Genomic DNA, 23,444 nt, shown 5'->3' with positions numbered 1-23,444 from the left:
TTTGCTCTCCTCAGGCCTCTGTAGGGGCCCTGCACTTACCTGGCATCCAAAATGGGCTGCGTGGAGACTCCTAGGAGTAGTGGGATGGGTGGGGCCAGATAGGAGTGGGATTTTTGGGGTTTGCTGAACCATGCAAAATCTTCACCCGGGAGAACCTGGAGCAGCCCACCCCTGCTTACATGACAGTAAACCCACATTGTGAAAGAAGTCCAGTGAAATAAAGTAGACAAAAGGTGGCAGCTTTGATAATGTGCATGCACTTGGATCCTGAAAAACAGAAACTGCTGTTATCGATGGTTCCCTCATGCTTTTAGCAGATGCTTTATGTGGGAAACATTCTGTTTTAAATGGCTACATAAAATATTTCATAGACCATAGACTGCTTCTGAAGCTATTCAGGAAGATGGGCAAGAAGAATGCAACTAATTGAAGAGAATCCGTTGTTGGTATTGAAAGCAATTGCTGCTGTCTGTGAAATTACGAAGCGGGGATGATTTCAAATTTGATGTTCATGTTCTTAATCTTTTTAAAATGTATTCTAAAGAAAAGGGGGCTGATGAATAAAATGCTTTTGGGAAATGTGGAAAATCCTGTAAAAGGTAAACAAGTGCAGCGCTGGTATCCCTTATTTTCATTTCACTTCTTAAATTACTTTCTTAACATGATTTGCAGGAGAGCACAATGTTCTCTCCTCGGAACTTCATCCTGGGAAAAGTATGGAGAGGAGGTTTGAAGAAGAGCAAATCCCAATCTGTTTTTTATTTTATCTGCAGCTGTCTTCCAGCTTTGAGTTCTGCTGGACTGCTACAGCTGGAATCATTTTATTACTCCTTTATCCAGCATCCTTTTGCTTGTGCACACAGAAATGTTTTAATAGCCTTGGAAAAAAGTCAAAGTATGTCTTAGCAACCATAGAACAGTAATTTTCATGCCAGCAGCTGAGAGCAAACCAGGTTTACACTATGCATTAAAAATTGGTATAACTTCCTTTACAGGTGATAATGGATAATTTATACCAGTGTTGCAGTTGAAGATATTGAATATAGGTGTATAATTGTTTTGCAAGTAGAAAAGAATCAGACATTTGTATATCTGTTTGTGTACAGTGAGATAGAGACAATAATGAACATTAATGCAGTGACTTTTTTTTGTAATTTTACTATAAAAATGTTTGTTTTGGCTTCGTTTTTACTATAATAACAACTTGTGTTGGGCGTCTTGTTGGAATTATGTTTCCTGATTAATTTTTTGTTCTATTACTGTTTTATTAACTTTATTTTATTTTTTTAGGAATGAACCCATGTAAATTCATAGTAGTCTAAAATGGAGAGTAAATAAATTGCTTTACATTACTGTAGCTGTTCCTGATGCTTAAAACCATATAGATCAATATGTTGTCACAGTGCAGGGTAATTATATTGCACATTCTCAGGAATGGCCAATGTTTATAAACTGGATCTGTCCAATTTAATGTGCAGACAGCCAGGATGGCGCAGTGGTTAGAATGTAGTACTGCAGCTAATTCTGCTGACTGCCAGCTGCCTGCAATTTGGCAGTTTGACTCTCACCAGACTCAAGGTTGACTCAGCCTTCTATCCTTCCGAGGTGGGTAAAATGAGGATCCCGATGGTTAGGGACAATATGCTGACTCTGTACACCGTCTATAGAGGGCTGTAAAGCACTGTGAAGTGGTATAATGTCTTAAGTGCTATTGCTACATTCAGGAGGCTGCTTGTAAGTCCATTTTGTTTGCAAGTCCAAACAAACATGCCTATGTGGCATCCTGTAAACTAACAATCCAGGACCTTTTAGGTTGGAGTTGCAGACAGGTTTGTTTGTATCATCAAAAGATTGTAAGTAGAGTAATGTCTATGTATGCTGCTGAATTGAGCACAACTACTGCCTATAGTAATAAGATCCTAAATGCAGCTAGATTTCCTTCAATGGCACAATATCACAAATAGGACTGTGTCTTAGCCTCACTTGTATTGAATTTTTAATCAACGTTTTGACCTTGAAGGATTTTTTTTTTATTAAAGCAATTGCATTTTGATAGAAAGCGGTCTGCCTTTGTCTATGCCAATTACTTGATCTTAATGGCTCTGATAGAGTAGCCTTCAACAGCTGCATTCTGGGAGAACAGAACTTGTAGAAAAAATCATTTTCATACAGATGGAGCAGCATTCCCCACCTTGAATATTTATTTCCTGACGGCAGCTATTTTTCAGTTCTGCACAGCTTTACTTCAGTGGCAATTGCAATTGAAGTGTCCTTTGGGCATACACACACTCAGAGCATAGGGAAAAGGTTCCTGTACAGCTTTGATCAATGCACCTCCAAATGGATTGCACAGCTCTACAAAATAGCCCGTCTCATGGTGGAATTGATAGATAATTTATGTGGCTAACTTCTCTGTTAACAGCATGAACGTTGCTATAAAGACATTTTGATAATTGATGAAACAGGTGACTTTCATATCACTAGCTCTGTTATAAAATGTAGACTTGGTACCCATGTATTCCTGAATAGACAAAGAGTTTGTCTGAAGTGTCTCAGAAATTCATCATACATCTAGTGAAGAATCTTCAGGCTATGTCTAAAGCTTTTTCAAATAATTTGGTTTTTGGTGATTAAGGCTTACAGGGTCTTGGTATTAAACTTGGCACTTTTCCTACCTATGGCATCTAGAAACCCTTTTTTATGTTTCTTGGTCTCTTAGGTTGGTAGCAGTTATTGACATTTTCCTTGGAAAAATTGAGTTCATGGCCTATCAAGACTTCTGTTTTCTGAATGGAACTTTCTTTGCCTATTTTTTTCTCGAAATTCTGGCATCCTCAAAATCTATTCTGAAAGTTCACATGCATTTTGGGGTAAATTTTGGGGGGAATGTGAGAAAACTGCTCCCTCCCCCATTTTAAATGAATGAGCTTTTCTTTCTTTTTGTAAAGCATTAATTGGAAACTATGTTCCTCTGCTTTTCATCTGACAAAATAAGATATCCATGATCCGTGTGATTTTTCCCCCTTTTATTTTTTTAAAAAACATTTTATGCTCTCTGATGTTCAAGAGTTGATTTGAACTGGCTTTTTACCTTAAATTACATTTAACATTTTTACTGAAAAGGTTGGGTTCAGTTCTGTAATATGGATGTTGGACAACTGTAAATTGATCAAAGTTTTAGCTTCTATTGAATTAATAGAGTTTTCTCAGAACATAGATAGGCCATATTGTTTTGAAGCCTATTGGCCAAACAATAAATACATTCCCAGATTATTATAATAACTGAAAATGTGGAAGTGCTGGCAAGTATACAATATTCTTTTAAGATGGACTTTGTCAGGTGATGTCTTATATATTAAGACATGATCAAGGCATTTATCTGAGTTAAAGTAGTTATAATGGATATGTTTCTTCTATTTATAGTAATATCTAGATCTCTACTCTCTGATCTACAGGATTGAGACTTTTTAACTACATCATTCTACTCCATTGCTGGCTACTTGAACAAGGGGAATTCTTGATTGATATCCTTGATTATCAAGCAAAGCAGTCATAATGCTAATCAGGGCTTGGGAAAATGATTAATACTCATTCAGTTCTAGCGCAGTTTTCTATGTGGCAAATATAAGAACAATTATATGGCCTTCTACCCATATTGCGTGGCTTTGATATATGTAGCTCTTAATGGTTGCTTCCTTTCTTGCACCTCTGATAAAGCACTGAGCAAGTACCTTTAAGGAGTGATCTCCTCAAATTAATCTGTCTTCTTCTTTCACTTCCTCTTTCACTTCTTCTTTCACTTCCTCTTTCATTGCTTTGGGTGACAAAGGATTTCCAGTGTATTCATTATTATTTTTATTTTGATGCTATAATGCTACCTCCATTTATTTAAAATAGTATGTATGGTGCATTTTAATTATGTGTGAAATGGGTACTTTGAATGTCATATGCAATTTACTAACTGAAGTTCTAAACAACATTGAAGTGGATTTAATTTATATAGATAAAAGAAAGAGAAAAAAACAACCCTATGTATTTTAATATATAATCTTTTCCAGGCAATTCCAGAAAATACATCAAGTTTGCTAATGAAAGATCCAATTTTCCAACATGACTCTCTAGCAAGCAATGATCCTCACAAAACCTTATGTATAAGACCTTCCGTCTTTGAAGATTTGAACAACAGGAGATTGTACTTCCACAACCAGCCAAACCAGGTAATCCATGAAAAACAACTTGTATATTGAATATGTCAAAAGATACCTCTGAAGTGCTACCAGAATTTTGCCTAGCAATATCACTGCTCCAGTTCAGACATAATGGAACAGAGGATTCCCTGCAATGATGTGAAATGTCACAAAAGAGACTGGAAGTTTCTGCTTTCAAACAAATCATAATTCTTGCTATGATTTGGTCATAATGAGTAACTGTTGCTTGTTTAACAGCAGAAGCAGGGACTTTGAACTCACTTCTCTGGTTTGCATAATTCATTGATACATTGGAGATTCCTCTACCCACATTCTATGACAGATAACCATTGTTTTTTTCCTCACCTTTTTTCCCCCCTCAGCTGTGGGGGTGCAATGGCTCAGTGGTTAAAGACACTGAGCTTGTTAGCTGGAAAGCGGGCAACCCAGTTCATGAAATGACAGGGAGAGCTCCCTTTATTTGCCCCAGCTCCTCTCCACCTAAACAATTAGACGGCATGCAAATGTGAGTAGATATTTAGGTACCACTTTGGTGGGAAGGTAACACTTTTGTGTACCTCGGCATGTAAATCATGCTGGCCATGTGATTATGGAAGTGTCTTCAGGCAATGTTGGCTACCTCAGCTAAGAAATGGAGATGAGCACTGCCCCCTAGAGTCGGACTTGACTGGAAAGAGGAAATCTTCATGTTTACCTTTATCTTACAGTGAACTAGCCTGTCATCTCATCAATATCATGATCAGCAATCATTTAGAGTTACTAACAAGCCATGAAATTCATGATGTTTATGGAAATTTTGATTTTAGGCTGAGAGAACTGAAATGCTTAATTTTAAGACTTGATGAAATAAGTCTTTAAAGATAAGTACAGTATATATTTCTATAGTGGTGCTGTGTTTTATTTCTTTTGCATCTGCTTGTGTTGAATCATGGTGGAAGTATCTCACAGATTATTTTTTTCTTATTGATTTTCTTTCAAATCTAGGCAAGCTATGTTCTTGGGTGAAGATCATACTTCCATAAATATTTGAACAAATACCTATTGTGCTTGCCCAAACTTATGCTGGCTATATGATTGTGAACAGCATTGTAAGCCAGTTTCTATCCATGAATCAAACAATCTTTTTGGTACCATGCACACTGATTTTCCATAGTAATGACTGAACTACTCTGTAATTAAAATTCAGAACTATCTGTAAAAAAAAACAACTCTTGATTTGCATGCTCTGCTTTTAATTGAGAATGGAACTTGAATTATATTCCAAAGAATTCCATATTTAGCTTGCTCATTATGTAGCGAGTTTGAACCATTTGGCAAGAGTAGTTTTCATTAGTTTGAGCCAAGTAAGTCATAGTGAATCTCAAATATTCCAACATAAGGTTGCTCTGCCCTATAATGGAGTGTCTTGTCTTTGCCTTTGGCAGGGATGGGAGACGGCTATTTGCTTTTTAATCTTTGCTTATAAACTAAAACGTTATAGCAAACTTTACTTAGTGAACGATGCTTCTGTCATCACCAGCCAATACTGTAGAAGGCTATGGAAAAGTTATTTCTGTTTCGGTTTTGTGGATTTCCATTAGATGCCAGCAAAGTGAACAACTTCTTTGGTCCTGGCTGAAGTTCCTACCACAAGTGTTAATGTATTTATTAAGCAAGTACTTCAAGTAATCAAGGGATTTTTTTCCCTTCTAAAAGCATTTTGAAATAATTCAGGCCTGAGCTCCAATGTTACTTTTACTTCTGCACCTGTACTATACTTAACCTCTGCAACATGATTAAAGTTCTAGGCCTAGCTCAACGACAATCACTTAAGACCAAATTCTTTCAACCTTCCTAATTTAGCAGTGGATGTTTGCTACAAATTTAGGCAGAGATCAAACTGGGGGCTGGGGAGGTGAGCCTTCTGAATCCACTCATGTTTGAGAGGTTTTCATGCTTCAAAATTAGATGGTTTCTTTTACTGATTTTTTTTACTGACAGTTTTTATCCGTCAGATATTAAGCACGCACACAACCAACTGGGGATGGAGGGAGGAAATACCAATATGCAGCTTCCACTCACACAAAATTCTGTCTTTATTATTATCAAATTCTGCTGATGATATGTACATTTAATTTGTCTGTTAATTGACTGACTGTTGTTGCCAGCGGGAGGGAGGGATTGCTTTTTATTATTTTTTATGATAGATGTTTTATCTTCATAAGTTCATTGAGAGTTTATATGGGCAGCTACATAAATTTTCTTAAATAAATAAATGTTCTTTGTACACACAGTTACTGAAATTGCATTTTTTTCTCTAATTACATTTTGTTTACCGTTATTTATTGAACAGTTTTCCTGTTCAAAAGAATATAGCAGAAAAAGCAGTTAATATCCTCAAAACGGTAGATAAAATAATTATTGAATATAATAATAAAATAATTAGAATGCAGAGCCGTATTTAAGAAGCAAGCAAGAAACCATGGGGGGTGGGGGGAGTAGAAGGTGATTCCAGGATTATCACATTAACAATTGCTATATGCTCAATACTCAACTTGATGACTTTCACAGATGGATTGGAAATCTTGGGTGTTGTATATAAGCTTACTTTCAGATTTTCAATACCAATATGATGGATTGGCTGCAGATATGAATCAGTTGTCTATATAACTACAACAGAAATACGTACACACAAACACAGACAAGGTTGAAATTTATGCACTTTTTTAAAGGATAGCCTCATATACAGTGCATTACTGTAATTCAGCTGGGATGTAACCAGAATTTGTGCACCAGTGCAATTAAGTTCATTAAATAAGACTACATATGGCAAGGAGTCCAAGCTGATAAATAGCATTGATGATGCTTCCTCTTCCAACAAAAAGAGCCAAATCCAGGAACACTTGCCAGTTGCATATTTGGGCTTTCAAAGGAAATGCAAATTCATCAGGTATAAATGTAAATTACTATCTGCAGAGATCCTGGCTTGATTAAGCTTCAGATTATTCACCCTTCTTTCTTAGATTCCTATTTCCAGATATTCACTGTGGGAGTCCCACCATCTCCTTCACTTTAAAATAATGTTAGAACTGCATATCATCCACAGCTTGATGTGATCCCAGTCTAATTTTTAGATGCCTTCAAGGGATTGATATGACGTTGTGAATACGAAGTTCATTAAAAAACATTGTGCTTTGGAATAATCACCTTCTTGTTAATTTGTAATATTTCAACATGTCCTTTACTTCAAAATGTTCTGTGTGAGAGAGACTGTGAACTTAATAATATAACAATTATCAGCACTGCAGTGCTTGGTTATTTTGACTGTTGAAAAAAAAAACATTAAATATGGCAGATATGTTTAAGAAAACTGATTCTCTTTAGACATAAGGTGTTATGACTTAATACTTTGCTTGTTTGAAGTAACGCACTCTGTCATCAGTATGGTTATGTGTAATATTAAAGGGCCCTTTTTTCCCTTCTGTGTCTTCTTTTTTGTAGATACCCCAGAAGCCAGTCAGGAGTGTCACTTTTCAGGACGAAGAAGAAATTGTTCGGATAAACCCTCGTGATATTCTAATCCGTCGCTATGCAGACTATCGGCATCCTGATATGTGGAAAAATGACTTGGATAGGGATGAAATAGATTCCTCGCTGCACTGCCCTAAAGCAGACCATAAAAAATCGGACTATCTCTACCCATCCGGAGATGGGCCTAAACTGAATTCCCTAAAAGATTCTAAGAGTTCTGTGGTACTCAAAACACAGCCTTCTTCTATCAAATTGAAAAAATCTAAAAAAAGGAAAGAGGATGGTGAGCGCTCTCGATGCATATACTGTCAAGAGAGGTTTAACCGTGAAGAGAATGGCCGAGGCAAATGCCAAGATGCTCCAGACCCGATTAGAAGATGCATATACCAAGTTAGCTGCATGCTTTGTGCCGAGAGCATGCTCTACCACTGCATGTCAGACTCCGAAGGGGACTTCTCTGACCCTTGCTCCTGCGACACGAGTGACGACAAGTTTTGCCTACGATGGCTCGCCCTCGTCACTCTGTCATTCATTGCACCATGTATGTGCTGCTACCTCCCGCTAAGAGCGTGCCACCACTGTGGCGAAATCTGTGGATGCTGTGGAGGAAAACATAAAGCTGCAAGTTGAAGAAGCCCAGTGCAAAAATGGGCTGACAAGTCTTTGTTGCTGGGAAGTATCCAATTCATGGAAGCACTTGGCATGCAGAAGGGAAAACCCACCCTATAGGAAAGGCCTCTTGTGGAAGAGATGTCAGAACTGTGGCATTTGACCAATGCAAGCCATGCCTAATCTACTTTTTAAGTGCATAGACAAGTGGTGAAGGAGTTCTTGCAACCTGAAAGCCTTTCCTTCCGATTGGTCTTTGAAAGAAGTATAAACTCCATACTTCAGCACTCTGTACATTTTGTGCTATAGGTGATGGGGGGGAACACTCTTTGAAATAATCAATTTGGCAGAAAACTTAATTACACCTGCACTAGGGAAAGCTGATTGAAAACTAAAGGAAGTTAATGTCTTGGCAGATATGAAAAATTAAATTGATTTTAAGTGCAACTAAATTACTTATAAATAGTTTTGGGAAACAGTTTTATGTACAAATAACAAATGTTTATATTTAACAAAATATACGGTACAAATTGTTAAATCTTTCTTCCACTTTCCAGTTCAGCAGTTATGGACCTTGTTTTCCAGGCACATTCCGTGATAGTATTTATCAGTTTTAAATACTTAGTATTTTTATTCAAATAGAGAAATCAATATTTTCAGTCTTATTTCCCTTCAACTACATTTTTGTATTAATTTTCTTCTGTACATTCTGGTAATCTGAAAGCCTTTAAATATTAATTATTGTAGTCTTGAATGACCAATGTTTTGTTAAGCACAGATATAATTGTCTAATGCTCTTATGAGAACATAACATTTATTTTTATATATAAATAACTCTAATTTCAATGTAATGGCAAGATTTTACCCCTCCCTTTCTCGCAGCCAGCAAATTTTCTTTTAGGATTTCCTCCTAAAAATTTTGATGACAGATGTTTGGGAAGAGAAAATTACCACTTCGAAATTGTTTAAAATATATGCTTATAACTTTATTTCAACTCGGTGCCAGTTATTTCTTTATATGTTTCCATTATTTTACTTTTATTTGACCTACCACAAGTTAAACTTATGCTGTATGACAAACTGTAGTCCAGGTAGGAAAAAACAAGTTAATTTCTTGTTGAATGAAAATGGATTTTATTTTGTCTTTGAGTTGTATTAATGAATATATTTAACTTAACATTTGGCTGTGTGTTCTAAATGCCATTTCTGGTAATTCCTAAATGTTATCTATCATATGGCATAATAACATAATTAAGCATAGAGGATTTTTATTAATAAAAGTTTAAAGCAGTGGAGCAGTCGTTCATTCAAAAAGGTTAAAGGGTGTGGAGAAGGAAGTAAAATATGTCTTTAATACGTTTTTGGATTAAAATTAAAATTTCACAATTTTTAATATCTGTCTTTCTTCAGAAAAATATACATATTGATTTTGTTTTCTTTGGATCATGTTCCATCATACAGTTCCACCTCCACTATACAACCTACATTTCCCAGAGCCCAGACATTCAAAACCAAACAATTGTACATAACACTGTTTGTAAAATATCTTTTAAAAGGGGCATTTATATTTTATACAACAGCTTGAACAGACATTATGTACGTACATCATCTTGAAGTATTATTTCACATTGAAAAGAAGAGGAAATATATTGATAAGTATTGAAGTTAAGAGCTTCTTTCTAGTTTTGTACTTTTATCTAGAATAAATAACCGAAGTCAGCAAACGTGATTCTTTAGCAGCAGTTGCCTTTCCTGCATTTTATATCTTTAAAAACTGCTGCATAGGATGTCTTTCATGCTTCGTGTAGTCATTTAGTCAGCTAACTTGGTTGCCTAGGCAGAATGTTCATTTTTCCCCAAACAGAGAAAAAGGGGGAGAGAAAAAAAAATCTCTAATTTTTATCTCATTAATGGCATGAGAACTGCATGAATTGTGAATAGCAATGATTAAAACATTCTGGGTTTTTGTTTTTTTTATGAAAGTGGGGCATAACAACAAATAGCCATAAAAAGGTACTTGCTGGCTGACCAAGAAAGTGCTTTGGACCTCTGCATGTATATTTGCACACATACATATTTAGATACTTTAAGATACAGCGAGTCTGTCTGATGAGCACTAATCAATATAATACATCGGATCCTGTAATGTTTTTCACATGGAATTCTGTATGCTTTAATCCTCTTTCTGAATATGTGCATTTCAGTGTGTTGCAGAATTCAATCTGGCTTGGTCACTGGCACCAGAGGACATTATCCTGGGACATGTATATTCGCCTCCGTTCATGTCAGTGTGTATTTAAACATTTCGCTGGTAAACATGTATTATCCTTTATTGAATACATTTATGTTCCTTTTTGGGGAAGGCCCTGAAATACAAACACAATACTATGGGATTTTAGGTTCACCACTACCATTTTTAAATGGAGATATTTGGAATTTAATGTAGGATTAAAGCAAAGTCCCTTCTTAGAATAACCATTAGATTTTAACTTAATAATCTACTGACTGTCTCCTATTATTTAATGAGTTTATTTAATAGTGTTTAATCATGCATTTTCAGTGGATGTTTATCCGTATGTTGGATGCATTTCTTGTTCCTGTTTTTTATTTTCATCCTGCTTTGTCCAGAAAAGTACAATGAAAAGCTGTATTTTATGAAACAGCAATTCAGATACTTTCTAATAGATAAAGTTGCCTGTTTTGCTAAATCTCTGAATGATATTTTTAAGCTTGGGAAAGTTCTTCCTAGGTTATCCTACATGAAAATAGCTCTGTTACTCGGGCACCACCTGCTGGACAGACATGATTTAGAAATTGTGACGAGTCATACAGCCCTTTAAGCATTAATTTAGTAAAATCTTCCACCAAGTAGGCAAAAGTATATCAGGATCTGCTCATAAATATGGGGGTAATATGCAGCAGGTCAACAAAAATTTCTGGTTTCAAAAAATGAAAAGAAGGACTAGGGGAGGCATGATAGCCGTGTTCCAATTTCTCCGGAGCTGCCACAAACAAGAGGTAGTCAAGGTATTCTCCAAAGCACTTAAGAGCAGGACAAGAAGCAATGGGTGGAAACTAATCAAGAAGAGAAGCAACCTAGAACTAAGGAGAAATTTCTTGACAGTTAGAACAATTAATCAGTGGAACAACTTGCCTCCAGAAGTTGTGGATGCTCCACCACTGGAAGTTTTTAAGAAGATGGTGGATAACCATTTGTCTGAAATGGTGTAGGGTTTCCTGCCTAAAGGGAGGGGGTGGGGTGTTGGACTAAAAGACTTCCAAGGTGCCTTCCAACTCTTGTTATTCTGTCAATTCAACAATCGTGACAAAACTCCCTTCCTGCTAAATTAGGATATTGAAAGAAAGAAACTGTAAGAGGGTGGGAGGGAGCGAAACAGTAGCTTTATGAGTCATACAGTTTGCTTGCAACATCCAGCTGGTTTACTTGGAAGGCTTTGGGGATGCTAGAGAAATGAAATAGACAAGTCTAAAAGAATATAATGTGATGTACCCACTCACAAACTAGACCATGTGTATAGAATATATTTTCTGGGATTTGGCTCTACAGTGGAGGTCAATTCTTCCTATTTAGCATTTGCAATTTCTTTTTAATTCAATGTACTATAAATGTCATTTTTGAAAGGGTAATAAACTGATAATCGCAGATTTGTCAAGTAGTAATAAAGTTGTAATGTTTTCACGCAAAATCCATAAGCTTCAAGAAAAATAGTTATAGACTAACTTTTAAAAGTTAAGATTCTTTTTCTCTGGAAAAGTTCTCTAAGATTAAATATATTCTTTAATCAACCTTATTCCCATTTCACCAAAAATCAGATCTATGTTGATGGAGAAGAGTTTGGGAAGAAACTAGGAAGCCTGAATGCTTTCTTAGAGAATGTCCCCAAATAATAGCTATGAACACCCCACACTCTTTCATATCATTTAAAAAGAAGTAGCTCAGAACATTTGCAGTGAATCACAGAAAGCTTGTCCTAGTTCTCCTTTAAAGCCAAGGATGAATTTTTATACACAGCCAGATTATAAAGGTTTAATATCTGAATCAATGTTTCTACAAGGTTGGCAGCTGGAATATAAGGTAAAAACAACTGACAAACATATAAAATATCCTTCCCTAATTCAGTGTCCTACAAAGACTATGCTCGCATATCCTACCCATCTGGAGAAGGTTGAACTCTGAGAAATCTACCATTAAAATGCAAGGATATAACCATTCTTAACGGGCTTGATTCCTGAATCATAATCTACGGTAGCAGTTTCAGAAGATGTGTGTACATTGAGATATTTCACATTTTGTTCTTCCTAAATTTTTATACTCATATTTTGCCTCTGCACAACAAAATTTTAACACTAATTTGAGTAGTGCATAATGTTTATTCTACATGAAACTACAATTCACAAATTTCACTTAAGTATTGTGATTACTACAAGTGGGTGGTTAAAATATCCATATGCATTTTAGTGCCACTAAATGCCACTTAAATAGCATTAAATGACATTTTGCTCCAAAGATGCTTAATTTCAATAGTTGTCATTAGCTATGAGAATAGAAAAAGATTCAGTGGAAGAACTTTATATTGGGAGGTGCAATGTAACCTATATATAAAGTTTTTCCTTTTTATTTTTGGATTTTATTTTGGTAAATGCCATTTGTTTTTCACTTCTCAGAAAGTGCCTCACTTGCAGATTATTTCCATTTAAAAATGTTATATCTATACTAATGTAGGTTTTAGGTTCAATTTCATGTCATATATGTATTTCTTTATGTATAAAATAATATTAACAATATCCTTGAGTACCTAATGTAGATATATATGAGTTTTAACTCATCAGTTACTACAGTACACCTGTTGGAATTTGACATACTGGATAATAACATAAAACAGTTTTAAATGTTTTCTGCAATTATCTGAATAAAACTATCAGGACATTAAACAGAGTGAAGTCATGGTTATTGCATTTAATTTGGGGGACTATTCTGAGTAGGATATCAGGAAAAATTGTAGAAAATTGCATTATGTAGCATTTCCAATATGAGTCTGTTACCTTTGGCAAGGCCTTGTATGATGCCTGTAAAACAAGTGCTCTACTCACTTATATAGCAGGAACACACAACACTGTAATTCATAAATCCAAACCATGATGAAAATCTGAAGCCATCATACAAAGACAGTTCTATAAAGCCAAGCAGACAAAATACAGATTTTTTAAGGTAAAGCCAGCCAATGACAAACAAGTTTGAAACTTCTGGAGAAATAAAAACATTTTAACTTGGTGATAAAAAGATAAGCAATTCCAAGTCAGTTCTTCAGGGAGCATGAATGTACTGCTAAAATAATTATCAAATAGTCCATGCTTAAGAATGACATACCTCATAAAGAAGGCCTTTGAAAATTACTTCTGTAACCAAATAGATGACATGAATAAATTCCATTCCATTGGTACTGAGGTTCAGTGCATAAAAGTACTGTAGTTCAAAGCTGATACCTCACATTGGTCTTAGAAATGAATGGGAAACTAGGCAGAACACATATCTTCAAACTTCTATCTTGAGTTGTTATAAAGTTGTTTCAAAATAGAAGAGGAAAGAGGACCCAATGTAGAAGAAATCAGATTTATCTCTGAATGTAAAGGCATCAAGTTTATCTAATATGAAGTGTGGAAGAAGTTTGTCCCACCTTTTAAAGCACAAGAACAGGTGTTGACAACTTTGAAATATGAAGTAAAGCACTCTGAGTAAAATTATCTTTGCCTGCAGCAAAAGGATATAAGAAAGCTCACCAGATGTTCTTCGGCAGCATGATCCAAAGGGTAGAAGACCCAGCAAGAAAACCTTTGTACAGTTCCCATCAACCATTATTCTCATGGTAGACAAAGGGAGAAAGATCTTAAAGCCCAGATAAACCTGGAAGACAGAAGAGGACAAACGGGTTTGTTGTATGTTTTCACAGATTTTGACTTTTGCACTGATAATAGTGATGCTTCTCAAAGACTACAATAAAGTATTTTTGTTCTGTGCAGTTCTTTGTCAAAACCCCAATTGATTTAGGTGGTCTGTTGAGTTCAACTGGACTTGCATCTCAGGAGACAGAAATGTACAGAAGTGTTTTTCAGTTCTTTTAGTTTACCTATATATATATATATATAGGTAAACTAAAATGGCTATGTGTGTATGTTCCAGCATAACTCTGGAAAGCCTCGAGCAATTTCAACCAAACTTGGTACACAGATGACTTACTCTCTAGAAGCATACTGTGCGGGTAAGACAATCCTAACACCCTTTGGGGTATGTGTTCTGTTACGCCTGTTGTGTCTTAAAATGGCTTCTACTGTACTTCCGTAAAATGGCTTCTACTGTATAATGCACTGTAATTGCCATGGTAATGGCTTCACAGTACTCCATAAGGAGGCTCCCTCTGGTAAAGTGGAAAATCCAACATTAGAAATTATGTTTGGTCTGGACATTTTCCCCCTATAAATAAATACCCAGACAACGCCAGGTTATCAGCTAGTTTCCAATAATAGAATGGGATGCAGGGCAAAAGGCCCAAAGAAGAGATGTGGATGAGCCACAGGAAAAGCAGAAAGAGAGCATCCTAAAGTTCAAGGGTTTTTTTAATGCTACCCTCGGGGGTCTGCAGGAGCCAAGGTGGCGCAGTGGTTAAATGCAGCACTGCAGGCTACTGCTAGATCAGCAGGTCAGCGGTTCAAATCTCACCGGCTCAGGGTTGACTCAGCCTTCCATCCTTCCGAGGTGGGTAAAATGAGGACCCAGATTGTTGGGGGCAATATGCTGACTCTCTGTAAACCGCTTAGAGAGGCCTGAAAGGCCTATGAAGCGGTATATAAGTCTACTGCTATTGCTATATTGCTATTGCATATTAAGAGCCAAGGTGGCGCAGTGGTTAAAAGCAGCACTGCAGGCTACTGCTAGATCAGCAGGTCAGCGGTTCAAATCTCACCGGCTCAGGGTTGACTCAGCCTTCCATCCTTCCGAGGTGGGTAAAATGAGGACCCAGATTGTTGGGGGCAATATGCTGACTCTCTGTAAACCGCTTAGAGAGGCCTGAAAGGCCTATGAAGCGGTATATAAGTCTACTGCTATTAATCATGGCCACAGAGGCCATGCTTATTAGGAGAGCTTGCCAAATATTCAGCTTTCAGTTAATGTTTAAAAGCATAAAACACATGTGTTAGGAAACACCTGCAGCCTTTTTTATTTATTTATCTATTTGTTTATTAAACCTGTCTTTCTGCTGATGAAAGTATTATGTGTCTCAAGCATACAAAATGTAGTTTTTGGAAATTACATATATCTCTCAAGCATTTATAGCTCTTATATTAATGTATGAAAATTAATGTAATTAATGATGAAATACACATGCTATTGAAATGCAAATTTATTTGAAACAAAATTAAAAACTGTACTGAAGAGCAGCTGGCCTTTTTGAATCTCAAGACAGCCTAGCCTTCAAGGAATCACATGACCCTTGAAAGCCAATGAAAGAATAGAAAAAAGAGGATTTCTCAAGTTTGAGGTAGGAAGAGTTTCGGAGTTCTGTTAATGAGAAAGTTGACTAGAATCCTGATGAGAGGGTGGCCTCCAGTAAGGTGAAAATTATTTAGCTGTAAATACCAAAGCACACTCAAAATTAGGAAAGCTAATGACTCAGGATCTATCTCTATTCAAAGAACAATCTCTATTCCTCAAAGAGTGTTTGATGCTCACCGAGGTTGCGTATCTTATCCTATCTTATTTGACAAAGCATCCTCCTCCACAGATGTTCATTCTGTGGCTGTTCAATGGAACAAGTGAACAATCTTAAGCCACGTTCATTTCTTAAGAGGTGGCCCAGTCTCCAGAATTGAGTACCCAAATTGATGGTTGCACTTGTCCTAATTCTGTTCTATACTCTGCATCAAAGAGGTAAAATTGTTAGCATATTGTGTTGCTATAACAACAAAATGACACTGTTGGCTGTAGCCAGAAAAAGCCTCCTTTATTTATACAGTGCCATGTATTAACTGGTGTAGCTTTGCATGTCTCATATTTATTAATCCACTTATTTATTAATAAAATTTGTATAGATGCTCATGGTGACTTACAATAATTAGATAAAAACCACAAATATAAAAACATTAAATCTTGAAATCTGCTTTAAGAAATAAATTGTGTGTGTGTGTGTGTGTGTACACATACAAACAAAGCCTAGGTCAGGGGTGTCAAACTCGTGGCCCATGGCCTGGATAAGTCATGCGCTAGCCATGCCCACTCCCATTTTAGCAAGATAAGTTAAGATACACCGCGTGGCGACAACTTGATGACGTGAGTTTGACACCCCTAGGTGAAGAGAAGATGCTGAGCTAAAATGACTGGGAAGAGGCAATCACTCAGACAACCCAGTCCCATGCTATGAAGGACTTTTCATATTAAATCCAACAATTTGAATTGGATTCAGAAGTAAACTGGCAACGGAAGTGTAACTTGCACTGTTCTAGGAGCACACATAACTGGCCCTGCTACTGCATTCCATACCAGTGGAAGCTTCCAGATATTGTTCAAGGGCAGTCCCAGGTAGAGTGTATTGCTGTAGTCCAATCTGGAGGCCAATATGATGTGAGTGAGTGTAAGCTGGGCCTGCTGATCCAAGAAAGAGGGCCACTTGTGCATAAGATGGAGCTATGAAAAGGTCCTGCTAGCAACAACTGCCACCTGCTCATCAAACAGGAGTTGTGAGTCTAGGAGGATCTCCAGATTGCACACTGGATCTGTTTGGGGGCAGTGAAATCCCATCAAACATCAAAGATGCATTATCCTAGAACCAGTGGGCCTCAAAATCCAGAGCCACTCAGTCTTGCCAGGTTGTAATTGAATCCTGTTATTCTCCCTTCCAGACTCTCACAGCTTCCAGCCATTGTGAAAAGACGTACATGGCATTTGTTGCAATGTCTTAGGCTGCAACATTTTAAAGACTATTATTTTTACAAGTGCATACAAATATTGTTTTTCCCATATAAATTATGCACATTCTGAATCAGCAATGACTCGTATTCCTATAATTAATGCAAAAGTTGTAATGGCAAAACCAGTTAATGTTGCCTAGTAATTTTCATTTTATTTGAACATTTCTGGTTCATGTGCGTTCCCAGCAATGACAGGAATGGATTGATTTGATGGATACTTTGCCAATCTTTTAACATGCATATTGGTATTTCCTAGACGCCACGTGGGAATAAATACAGCAAATATTGTAAAGTGTTTGCTTTAAAAATTAATAAATAAATGTCCTTTCCTGTCCTAATTCTAATTCTTAGGTGAATTTATATTTAACAGTTTGACCTACTAAGTTTTGAATGTTTACTCATTAACAGTAATTTCCTTTTTACCTTTTCCTTTGTGCTCGTAGTCTTTGTTTTAAAAGGAGGAAATGCTTTTGTATATTTTAAGATCAATTAACTGCATTAGCAATAACCTGTATCCTGAGGGTAATGGGAAATATGACAGCATGAGATATGACAATTTGGTTCCTCTGCCAGCAGCAAAAATGCCTGACTAAGACTGTGTGGAGGAATAGTGCTCACCAATTAGTCATTTGCCATGTAAGTCCAATGTTCTCTTTCCATAATGACCACAGTCATGTGCTTGCTGTAAATTAATCCAAGCTTTTGTTCTTCAATCAAGGCTATATTTCTATTCTTACCTATAGAACTTCTTTTATTTGGGGCGGGGTTCCCTAATAATGTTTCAAGTAGAACATACTGTATATGCTTTGTTGAAATGGGTGGCCTGATTACTTGGAGGAGCTAATGACAAATCTGGAACCAGTCTTTCTCCACTTGAGGTCTTCCATATGTGTTGGGATTTCAGCTCCCAGGATTCTCATCCACTGAGCCCTGTTATCTGGAAATATGGGGACTACAAATGACAGGTTGTCACATCAGAGAAAGGAGCCATGGTAACTCACTAGGGATGAAAGCCCATTGGATAGAATTGGCTTCTACTGTTGATATCAGTTGTCCTCTAGGTTGTTTACCAGAAGGGGAGATGCTTTGGTTATCTAGAACAGGGCTGTCCATCCTTAGCAAATTCTGAGAGTTGAAGTCCACAAGTCTTCAAGTTGCCAAGTTTGGACACCCTGATGTAGAGTGTACAGTAATAAAGTTGATAGTTTGATAGTTTTGATGGGGGCAAACGTTTTAGTATAAAATGGCCTCATATTTATGATAGTTGCAGTGTCCCAGGGTCATGTGATCAGTTTTTGCAAACTCCTGACAAGCAAAGCCAATGGCAAAGCCAGATTCACTTAATAACAATGTTACTAACTTTAACACTTGCAGTTATCCATTTAACAAATACGGCGAGAAATGTATTGTAAAATAGGGCAAAACGTACTTAACAAATGTCTCTCTCAGCAAGAAAAATTTTGAGCTCAATTATTTTGGTCGTAAGTCGAGGACAACTGTACATTTTGTTGAATTCCAAATGCTATTAGCCAGTATTCAAGGACGATTTTAGTTGCAGTTTAACTCTTCAGGAATAGGGTCTCTGTTTACTGGCTTTAATATTCCCATTCATTTGTCTTACAAGTTCTTCTAGCGGTACTTATTGCATTCACAATTTTTGCCTTCTATTCCTTGAAAGAGAATAGCTTGTTGCATTATTTTTTTCCTTGTCTCTGAAATATTTCCAAGTTAATGTAATACAATAAATTAATTTAAAAACCCACTGAATGCTAATACAAGAAGTATGTGGAAACTTTCTTTCTCCTTGCTTTTCCCTCTTTCCTAAATTGTTTATATAATATTTCAATAAGACTGGAAAACTGTTTCTGAAACCATAGACTGTGACCTATGAGATAAGGTTTCTTAGCATATCTATAAGCATATCAGATCTATTTATTAATAAACAACTCCTGTGGAAGTTCAAGACAGTATACATAGGAATTCTTAATTTTCATTTGAACAACAGCCCTGTAACAGAGATCAAGCAGATATATAATTGGTCCATGGTCACCCGAGGAGCTTTCATTACAAGCAGATTCAAACTTATATTTTTGCTAATATGTTTGACAACCTACCCCAAAAGGCAATTTACTCATGAAGAGAATAGGAAGGGGGATCTATGATTCAGATGTTAAACATGTCTCAAAAACCATTTCCATGTTGACATATACTGCTGGCGTTGACTCAGTGGTGAGTAGTCAGCATGTTTCCAGAGCAGAGCTATATTTACCGAATGAAAATACGTGTATCTCATCTTGATCTCATCCCGACGTCTATTTATTATAACAATAAATAATATAAAAACAAAATCATAAAATTTCACATAAGTAACATACCCTAGGAAAATGGGATCATCATTAAGGAAAAGAAACAAGGCTCACAAGCATGAAACTTCATGACATCAGGGGTGTCCAACCTTGGCAACATGAAGACTTGTGAACTTCAACTCCCAGAATTTGCCAAGGTTGGACAGCCCTGTTTTAGATCAACCAAAGCATCTTCCCTTCTGGTAAACAACTGAGTGGATAACTGACACCAAGAGTAGAGCCAATTCTATCCAATGGGCTTTCATCCCTAGTGAGTTTATCATAGAACTTACGAATGAAGCTTCTGAGGGAGTAACTTCATGAATATCAGTCTGAGCATGGGCAGATTTTTGAGATAAATAGGGGGCCTTCCTGCATATTGGATTATTTCAGTATATTGATGTCATGATTGGAAGTATAAGCTATGGTAGAAAAGTTCAGTCTTTCTAGGTTAGGCATACATGGTGAGGCATACACAGCAGTGGTGGGATTCAAATTTTTTTATTACTGGTTCTGTGGGCATGGCTTTGTGGGTGTGGTGTAGCTTTGTGGGCATGGCAGGGAAAGGATACTACAAAATTCCCCACTCCTGGGGGAAGGATGCTGCAAAATCCCCATTCCCTCCCCTCTCCACTAACCTGCTTTCAAGCTCCGTTCTCCTGTTCAGGGCAACAAAAGAAGATCAGCTGGGAGGCAGTGGGGGCGGGGCCAGCCTATTGCCTGGTTCTCCGAACTACTCAAAATTTCTCGATTCTCCAGAACCGAGAAAGTTCCCAGGTCTCCAGAATCTGTCAGAACTGGCTGAATACCACCTGTCTATTACAAAGATTAGGCGTACTTTCTAGGTTAGACATACCTGGTGAGAATGGCTTATAGGTGGCTATATATAATTATTTAAAGAGTGCTGGTAAAATCTGTGTATTTCTTTTTTTTAAGTTTTTTTAATTTTAATTGAACAAAAACACAAAAAAAGAATCATCCTTCATTACATCTTGTAGAAAGCATGTCGATTGGTTACAGATAACTTTCGTGCATTTCTTCCACAGTCATTACTTATAGTTCATATTAGATTATACACTTTAAATCAAAAATCTTTGTATATCTTATTATCAATGTACCGCAATTCTCATTTGACTACAATTATTTGAACATGCTTTTGCCTCAAATCGTTCATTCTTAAAGACATAATGGCATTCATTAGCTATTTCAAAAAATCTTCCAATAACATTATACCTTTATGACATCTTTTAAGTAAAAGTCAATTAATAAAGTTTCTAAACCTTTTCCCCCCTTTTCCCCCCAACTCACTGTTCAGAATTTATATCCAAGTTACTTTTGCCAATACCATAGCATGTATATATTTTTAAACAATATCCATTGACATTTTCTTGTTTTTATTATAATTGGCTAAAAATCATTTACTCTTTATGTCCCATCTCCTCTCATCACCCCCCCCAAAAAAACTTACACCTTTATAACAAGATCTAAATAAATTTTTTTTTTTTTTTTTTTTTATTTTATTAAGGATTTATATGCCGCCCTTTTCCCTGAGGGGACTCAGGGCGGCTTACAACAATGAAGGGAAGGGAGTGCAAGACAAGACTTGAAAAAAAGAATCGTGATTAAAAGAAATTAAACCATAAAAATACAACATTCACTCAACATTCGGGCGGGGTGAGAATAATCCTATCCCCAGGCCTGACGGGATAGCCAGATCTTGAGGGCTGTGCGGAAGGCCTGGACTGTGGTGAGGGTACGGATCTCCACGGGGAGGTTGTTCCATAATGTCGGAGCTGCAACAGAGAAGGCTCTCCTCCGCGTAGTCGCCAGTCGGCACTGACTGGCGGATGGAATTCGGAGGAGGCCTACTCTGTGCGATCTGATGGGACGCAGGGAGGTGATTGGCAGGAGGCGGTCTCTCAAATAGTCAGATCCACTACCATGGAGCGCTTTATAGGTAGTAAGTAAGACCTTGAAGTGCACCCGACGATCCACAGGTAGCCAGCGCAGCTCACGGAGGATTGGTGTAATATGGGCGAACCGTGGTGCGCCCATAATCACTCGCGCGGCCGCGTTCTGGACTAGCTGAGGTCGCCGGATGCTCTTCAAGGGCAGCCCCATGTAGAGCACATTGCAGTATTCCAGCCTAGAGATCACAAGGGCTCGAGTGACTGTTGTGAGAGCCTCCCGGTTCAGGTAGGGCCGCAACTGGCGCACCAGGCGAACCTGGGCAAATGCCCCCCTGGTCACAGCCGACAAGTGGTGGTCAAAACTCAGCTGTGGGTCCAGGAGGACTCCCAAGTTGCGGACCCTATCTGAGGGGAACAGATTTTGCCCCCCCAGCCTGATCGATGGAACGTCAGCCAAATTTTTGGGAGGAAAACACAACAGCCACTCGGTCTTTTCCGGGTTGAGTACCAGTTTGTTAGCTCTCATCCAGTCTTTAACAGCCTCAAGGCCCCGGTTCATCACGTCCACCGCTTCATTGAGTTGGCACGGGGCGGACAGATACAACTGCGTATCGTCCGCATATTGATGGTACTTAATCCCGTGCCTCCGAATGATCTCGCCCAGCGGTTTCATGTATATGTTAAATAGCAGGGGGGACAGAACCGAGCCCTGCGGCACCCCACAGGTTAGGGGCCTCGGGGACGATCTCTCCCTCCCCACTAACACCGACTGCGACCTGTCTGAGAGGTAGGAGGAGAACCACTGTAAAACAGTGCCGCCCACCCCCACCTCCCGCAGTCGTCGCAGAAGGATACCATGGTCGATGGTATCGAAAGCCGCTGAGAGGTCGAGGAGAACCAGGATGGACGCATAGCCTCCATCTCTGGCTCTCCAGAGATCATCGGTCAATGCGACCAAAGCGGTTTCAGTGCTGTAACCGGGCCTGAAGCCAGACTGGAAGGGGTCAAGATAGTTAGCTTCCTCCAAGGTACGCTGAAGCTGTAAGGCCACCACCTTCTCAACAACCTTCCCCAGAGAGGGGAGGTTGGAGACTGGACGATAGTTGTTAAGAATTGCTGGATCCAAGGACGGTTTCTTCAGGAGGGGCCTCACCACCGCCGCCTTAAGCGCGGTGGGGAGGTGTCCCTCCCGAAGAGAGGCGGTGACAACCGCCTGGATCCAGCCTCGTGTCACCTCTCTGCTGTTGGCAGTCAGCCAGGAGGGACACGGGTCCAGTATACAGGTGGAGGAACTCACAGCTCGCATAGCCTTGTCCACATCCCCAGAGGCAACATCCTGAAACTCAACCCAGAGATGGTCTACCAAGTTGTTCCCCTGTGTCCCGGCTGGATCTGCGGGGGTGGAGTCCAGTTCCGATCGAAACCGAGCAATTTTGTCCGCCAAGAACTGACTATATTCCTCAGCCTTACCCTGCAGGGGGTTCCCCGTCTCCCTCCTATTTAGGAGGGAGCGGGTTATCCTGAACAGGGCGGCTGGGCGAGACTCGGCGGACGCTACCAAGGAGGCAATATGTGATCTTTTGGCGGTTCTCAATGCCCAAATATACTCCTTGGTGCAAGCTGTCAACAGTGCTCGGTTCGATGCGGACCTATCGGACCTCCACAGGTGCTCTAGGCGTCTCCTCCGGCGCTTTATCTCACGGAGCTCCTCGGTAAACCAAGGGGGTCTCCGCGAGCCGCTGACCCGGAGGGGCCGTAGTGGCGCAATTCGGTCCAGAGACTCTGATGCCGCCGAGTGCCAGGCCGCAGCAATAGTCTCCGCCGAACTGTGGGCGAGAGCATCTGGAATGACCCCAAGCTCCGTCTGGAACCTAACAGGG

At 38.4% G+C, this 23,444-nt stretch overlaps 1 protein-coding gene across 1 annotated transcript in view; it reads left to right on the top strand.

Moving 5' to 3' along the window:
* Positions 1-9,720, top strand: part of SPRED1 (sprouty related EVH1 domain containing 1) — a 77,619-nt gene extending 67,899 nt beyond the window's left edge. Inside the window, exons 5-6 of the mRNA XM_014070887.2 lie at positions 4,059-4,217; positions 7,689-9,720. Of these exons, the coding sequence (XP_013926362.2) occupies positions 4,059-4,217; positions 7,689-8,348 (819 nt within the window). The 3' untranslated portion in view covers positions 8,349-9,720. The remainder of the gene's footprint in view (positions 1-4,058; positions 4,218-7,688) is intronic.
* Positions 9,721-23,444: the final 13,724 nt, after the last annotated feature.

This window comes from Thamnophis sirtalis, unplaced genomic scaffold, assembly GCF_051295495.1.
Source record: "Thamnophis sirtalis isolate CommonGarterSnake01/CBP01778 unplaced genomic scaffold, rThaSir2_p1.2 scaffold_1, whole genome shotgun sequence".
NCBI lineage: Eukaryota > Metazoa > Chordata > Lepidosauria > Squamata > Natricidae > Thamnophis > Thamnophis sirtalis.
Note: the sequence above shows the minus strand (reverse complement) of the source record. Positions and strands in the feature narration are given on the sequence as shown.